This window comes from Pecten maximus, chromosome 16, assembly GCF_902652985.1.
Source record: "Pecten maximus chromosome 16, xPecMax1.1, whole genome shotgun sequence".
Classification (NCBI taxonomy): Eukaryota; Metazoa; Mollusca; class Bivalvia; order Pectinida; family Pectinidae; genus Pecten; species Pecten maximus.
The window spans coordinates 34,551,745-34,558,745 of record NC_047030.1 but is presented as its reverse complement, the minus strand read 5'-3'; the positions used below and the strand labels follow the sequence as shown (position 1 = coordinate 34,558,745).

The 7,001-nt window shown below is 36.0% G+C and overlaps 1 protein-coding gene across 1 annotated transcript; it reads left to right on the top strand.

The window, feature by feature from the left end:
* Positions 1–104: 104 nt before the first annotated feature.
* On the top strand, positions 105–6,553 carry LOC117345153 (uncharacterized protein C3orf14-like). Its single transcript, XM_033908146.1, has 4 exons — positions 105–518; positions 1,538–1,661; positions 2,323–2,397; positions 3,959–6,553. The coding sequence occupies exons 1-4, from the start codon at positions 412–414 to the stop codon at positions 4,130–4,132; spliced, it is 480 nt and encodes a 159-aa protein (XP_033764037.1). The 5' UTR covers positions 105–411; the 3' UTR covers positions 4,133–6,553.
* Positions 6,554–7,001: the final 448 nt, after the last annotated feature.

Below are 7,001 nucleotides of genomic sequence, written 5' to 3'. Positions count from 1 at the left end.
GAACCTGACCCCGTCGTCCATTTTTAACCATTATAGATCTAGAGCTTAGAAACGTTTGTAAATAACGTTGAAACAGGAGTAAGATGACAAGCGCTTAACCGACAAGACAAGGGACAAGGAACAAAAGTTGTACCCCTTCCCCGTACACGTTTCATAGTTCCAACGTGATTTGTAAAACCCAAACCATTGATAAACTAATGGCATTTAGCTTTGTTTGATGAAAGAGAAATAATGAGACATAACAGTGTATTTGTAAATAACTAATCCACAAACATTAATCTCGACACATGCGTATTTAGCAAGACGCGTTCTCATTCAAGACTTACCTCCCTTGAAAAGAACTCTCTGTGTGGCGTCGTCGACAACAAAAACGAAACACACACTGTCAGGTCCAGTTCCAGTTGCATTGGGATGAAACGACCAACAGATCCTAGATATGATGCGGTGGAAACATACGATGATAAACTCGCAAAATGGACACGGACTGAACTTCAGCTCAGTAGGCTTCACGAGGAAATGTAAGATTAACAACATTAATTTTGTGGGAGGATTTAATGTTACAATGATTAAATTGAAAATTGCCATGAATCAATTAAACAATTAGCCCGAGTTTCCTCTGGCCCTGACACATCTGTCTGATGTAGCCATCAGGGCCAGAGGAAACTCGGCCTATCAAACAATCAAACGCTTGTTTATTGTCACTTTTGAAGACCGGGGGGGGGAGGGTTGCAAGGCCAGACCGGGCTTCAACCCCCGACACCTCCAAACACTAGCCGGATGCTGTACCAATTAGTATTAATTTAAGCTTCTTGATCGCCAATGATTGACCTGGTCTAGTTCCACTACACTCTTCCCACTCATTTTTAAGTCTTCGACCCCGAAGGCCTAACAAATCACAACCTAGGCTCGTTGTATCCCATTGTCAAGTATTCACCTCACTTGAAACAAGGTTTTATCACTGGCACCAAATGTAAGAGGAGCGTTCAGAGACTGAAGTTTAAATCGGGGTCCTCCAAACACTATCCAGATGCTCTACCACTTAAGCTACGTGGTCGGTGATGATCAACCTGGTTTATAGTTCCGCTACACCACTGTATAACACCCAGATTTTAGGTCCATTATCTCGATATGGACTACGTACATTACCAGACACAACTCACACAAGTGTCTATCATACTGTGGTACCACTGTAGTGTTACGGTCACAATGAATTCTCTTGTTTCATTTGATCACTCCAACCACTAGTTATAAGGAGAAAGAGGAGCTTCTGTATTGGCCCCTTGAAAAGGGGAGGGGGGGGGGGGGAGTATATATATGTAACATAAGAGGAGAAGATATAGCGGCCAGACCTGGGTTCGAACCCGGGACTTCCAAACACTAGCCAGATGCTCTATCAATTGAGCTACCTTGTCACAGATGATCGACCCAGTCCAGTCCCGCTACATATACATTTGTGGCAGGTTTTAATTGTGAATGGTGTACATGTGATACAGTTGTCTTCTAGCTTCTTAGGGAATTGTTTCTGTGTACTTTAAAGATTGACCCAAAGAGAGGCTCTGATGAATTACAGTTTTTCGTACACAAGAAGTCAGGACAGTCGAACACTTCAAGAGGCAGCAGACCGACAACGGGCACGGTTGAGGAATGAGCAATTTCTTCAGGTATACCAAATACTATCCACAACGCAGAAAGTGGTTCTGAGAAAAATGTACATTTTTATTTGTTTGGTACAAAAGTCTAATTTCACTGTACAAATGTACAGTACAGTTGCAGGCATATAGCCCCACAATTGTAATACTGCATCAGACATTTGAAGCATTCTCTTATGAATAAATCTTTCTATCTGGTTTATATACTGTATTCTACACAAAGGCTGCAGGATTGAAGTTTCATGATGTAATACTGAGGTTAATTTGTGCTATTAGAATCATGTGGTAAAATATTAAAAAAAAAATAAAAACAATATGAGCCCAAGACAAAAAGCCTAAAGAATATCTAGTCCTGTTTTAGTACTTTTGACTATTGGCCAGAAAAAAAACATTAGGAGACGGGGAATTAAAAGTTGTTAAAATTGTGATTCAAAGTACTGGAAGGTCATTTTATAGAGATGTATCAGCAAATTCTTACCATGCTTAAAATTTATAATCTGTTTCAAATATATGTTGTATATTGGGTATTTATTCAAAAATTAAATTTTTGGATGCTATACAAGTACACATTAATATCCAACTGTCATGCTGTTTCCTCACTTGAACTTTTTCTCTATCCTGAGCCAGAGTTTATATCTTTTTAAAAAAGTAAGCACTTTGTTGTTCTTTTCAGAATATTGCTGACACTGAGGAAATGCTGGAGGCTGAAGCAGCCATTCCTCCTAGCCCAAGACTGACCACACTTCAGGTAAATGGAAATGAAGGATTTTACAAATATTTCTATCATTGGGGAAAAAAGGAAGATTGATGCAGTCTTAATTGATATAGGGTTCTCATTGTTGATGTCTCATATTTACATGTATGTAAAGTAGGAGAAGCAGGAAAAAAAGGCAAGTTTTGAGCTCAGAATTGTAGCTGATTATATGAACGATCATCTAATTTAGTTATCTCCCCTGATCTAGCTATACATCATAGGTGTATTAAGATATTGTCATTAAAAACTATTATTATCACAAATATTGAAGCATATAATGTCAATGGGTAAAAACTGAAAAAATGGGATATTCTCAGTTTGTGAATCCTTCAAAAACTGGAGAAGCCTATGTTACTAAAACTCAATAATTATTGTTGATTAATAAAGTACATTGTATTTTACAAAATTTAACTCTCTTGTGATCAACTCATTTTAAGGAAAATACATTTGAATAGTGAAAATGATATCTACCATTTTCAAAAAATTCAATTTTACTTTTCAAGCTATAATTTTGCCCTGGGTATCGCCTTTTAAACAAAAAATAAACTTGAGACTCAAATTCAAATCTTGAGTCTTAATTGACAGATTTGTTGGAGGTCAGCATCATATGATATATATACATTAATTTCTTCTTTTTTTTTTAATTAAGACTGCATATCATGACAAGATTTTAAATTATTATTTTAAATAAGATGATAAAGTAATATACTGGATTGGACTTCCATTCTCATGATTGATTTTTTTTACCTCCATGGGGGATGTCCACATAGACTTGACATGTTCCATGATGGCCCAGAATGAAAAACAACACCAAGGTCTAACACCTAGATCACATTTGGTCAAGAAGTGATCTAGGGGGCGGACCCTGGGGTGACAATAAGTGATGTAGGGGGTGACAATAAGTGATCTTTGGGTCTGACACCTAGATCTGACAATAAGTGATCTTTGGTTGGACCCTGGTGTGACAATTAGTAAGCTAGGGGTTGTACCCTTAGGTTACAATAAGTGATCTAGAGGGCCGACCCATGGGTGACAATAAGTGATCTAGGGGCAGGACCCTGGGGTGACAATAAGTGATGTAGGGGTGACAATAAGTGATGTAGGGGTGACAATAAGTGATGTAGGGGGTGACAATAAGTGATGTAGAGGTCAGATCCTGGGGTAACAATAAGTGATTTAGAGGTGTCAGACCCTGGGGTGACAATAAGTGATCTAGGGGTCAGACCCTGGGGTGACAATAAGTGATTTAGGGGTCAGACCCTGGGTTGGCAATAAGTGATCTAGGGGTCAGACCCTGGGGTGACAATAAGTGATTTAGGGGTCAGACCCTGGGGTGGCAATAAGTGATCTAGGGGTCTGACCCTGGGGTAACAATAAGTGATCTAGGGGTCAGACCCAGTGACAACAATAAATGATGTAGGGGTCCAACCCTGGGATTGTTTCTTCATTCCCGGAATATATAGGAATGTGTCAAGCCCCAGTGTGTATGTCTACTGGTTTGGTGTAGATGTGTCACATGGTGGTAATATCAATTATTTACATTATGTTAATACAGACAAACTACTGGGCAATGGTACGCAGCATGGTTCCTCTGTATGAGAAAAGTCTGGACCACCAGAATACAAAGTCACACAGTCATCGGAGCAACTCGGCAACCGTACAGCAGCCTAGCTCAAGTCTTAAAGGGAAGTCAACGAAACCAAGCAAGAAAAAGACTAAGAAAACATGATTTACAAAAACTTCTGCAGGTTATTTCTAAAGCTAAAAATATACTGTATAACAGGTTATTTACGTACCATCTAAATTACTTCATTTCAATTTACATCATTTGCGATTTTTTGATTGATCAGAATAAACACTGACAGGTGTTCCAAAATTTCTGAAGTCAGCTCTGAATTTAAGACAATTTTCCAACGTTTTAAACATGTCATAACTGGTACACGTTTTTCCACCTTATAGAACATGTCAATTTCATGAAAATTGATTTTCTTTGAATATTGTGAAATCTATCTCTTTGGAAATAAGTTTACAATCCTCTTTCTCTGGATCCGTTGTAAAATACCCGTAGAATTTGTTTTACATCTACAAACCTAAAGTTGTTGGTGTCAGTTTACATGATCGTTGATTTCACTCAAATGGTATAAATTGATTCAACTTCAAGTATCAATTAGTGAGTATTTGTAAACTGTGTATAAACTACATGTTTAAAGTACATTTCTGCTGATATGTTTCATGATTTGAATATTCATGTTCAGAATTCATCATGGAAATTGAGTGCAGAAATAACCTGTTATACAGTGTATTTACATATAAATCAAACCAAAAGCTTAGTCGGGAGGCAATTTATTTTAAATTTCTTATTCAAAATTATATGATATGCCATATCATAGTATTTTGAATAAGAAATTTAAGGGCTTTATTTTCATTGCCTTTTGTTTTGACTCAATTTCATTAATCTTAAAATCTAATTTCTTTTTTTTTCTGTTAAAATATGTTAAAATTTGCAAAAAAAAAATGTACAGGTATGACCTCAAATTCATAGAATACAATAGAAGAATTTCCTAATAGAGCCAACTCCATTCGTTCTAGTTCAGAGTGGGTTACATGTATAAGTCCCTTCACTCCACAGATAGATACCCAATGGTATGCAGTGTGATCGCGCAATAGAGAAAATCAGGTCAGCAAATCAAACACAACAGCCTTCAGAGTGAACGTTTTTATATTTGGTACATGTCAAATTGTCCTGCAGCCCAGGAGGGGGAAACCATTCGACAAGTACCAAATAAATTCAAAAACATCCACTCTGCAGGCTGATATGATTGATTCACTTAACTGAAAATATAATGGGAGTTTTGATTTAAAACATAGTGAATTTTGTGTATTAGGACACAATATATATCATATGAACAAATGTAGTTCATCAGGCAGCTACATGTGTTTAAACTTTTAAAGAAGCCAAGATGATTTATATGACTTTTTTACACTGCCATAATATGTACTGTGTTCTTTTTAAGTCATTTAAGTTTCATTTTCAGAGAGTTGCGATCAGATAGCGATTTACATCCGTCCATCACCGTCATTTTTGTGACAATGCAGTAGATCTTTTATTATCAAGGACCATCCATAGCCATACATTTACAAGGCAGTTGATAATATACCTAAGTTTTCTTCAAGTGCAAGTTGTTATTACAAATTATTTACATGTTTGTTTACATTTTAAAGATTTTCCTATATTTACCAATTGCAATATGACATCAATTGATAAAAATTTTACTTTAGAGTTTCCTGATCATTGGGATATAGTCCAAGTACCATTTTTTATTAGTTCCCTACCGGTGAAACTGGTATAGGTTTCTCCGTTCGTCCACCTATCAGTCCGTCCACTCGGTTTTCCATACTTTTCTCAGCCATGCTTCAAGGTATGTTTATGAAAGTTGGTATGTAACTTCAGTATGAGTAGCTACAGATCAAGTTTCAGTTTTGGGTCAAGGTCAAGGTCATAGCTATTTTCAGCAGGGAGAAATAGTTTTAAGATATGTTTCTTAAAAACATCAACCGTTTTTCCAACAGTGATTTTTACAATGATAATAGCTTTATGGTAAGTTGACGAATAACTATACATTAATCTTGTTATACAATGTATATGCAGTCTGATAAATTAAGATATTTCAAAATTTTACTTGTTAAACTTTTATTTTTACCCAAGAGCTTCTCCTCATCTTGTTTATTTTCCAAGTTTGCTTATTTTGGATACTACTGTTAGTGAAATATCCCTCAGGGACTTGACGACACAAATTGCCAATTCACAGTTCATATCCGATGTATAGTGTCAAGTCCCTGTGATAAACCCTATATTATACCTGTGTTACAGTTAAGGCTATATGCTAGCTCTATGTTAAGAGTTATCTCCCTTTCACATACCTGTTATTTGTGTGATAGTTAGGAATGCTACCATGCTCGGTATACTATTTTTCTGACGTTGTTTCAAGACTTTCCAAATTGAAATCTGGAGCCAAAAGTCATCCTTGAATGACCACAATTTTTTATAGCACATTAAACAATACAGAACCAAACCAAACAATACAGTGTACAAATTTTGTCATATATTTTGTTTTGTTGCATTTCTACCAGTGAAATTTATCTTATCAAACTAATAAAACTTATATTTATAAGTTTTTCAGTGAAAATATAAGTTTTTCGTTTTTGACCAACCAGAGCAAACCTTTGTATTCACCTCATTGAAACTTGCCGATTTTTCAAATCGAAGCGAAGATAGATAAATTGGTTATTTTGCTGTATTTCTGAAATATTCAGACTAGTTTTTGACTAAATGATCACTTGACATTAGCTTTTCGTATAGATTCCCTGATAACGACTGAAAACGCTTTAATTGCGTTGATAAGTCCTTCAAAATGGCGTGGTCAAGTTGACATGGAGTAACGTCACGAAGAAACGACCTCATGAATTGTTACTGATTCCAGCACTTTTTTACTATTAATTTTTTTATGTTTTTTTCTATTTTGTTTTTAAGTACATGTATATAACATGCAATAAAAAGAAAATTGAATGGTTTCCCGTTTAATATAATATATATTTCA

What these genes read in the sequence shown, in the direction of transcription:
- LOC117345153 (XM_033908146.1), top strand. Translation starts at nt 412, where the DNA reads ATGAAACGACCAACAGATCCTAGATATGATGCGGTGGAAACATACGAT. An exon ending in GGAATGAGCAATTTCTTCAG is followed by an intron (nt 1,662 to 2,322) that starts GTATACCAAATA and finishes TGTTCTTTTCAG; the next exon opens with AATATTGCTGACACTGAGGA. An exon ending in CAAGACTGACCACACTTCAG is followed by an intron (nt 2,398 to 3,958) that starts GTAAATGGAAAT and finishes ATGTTAATACAG; the next exon opens with ACAAACTACTGGGCAATGGT.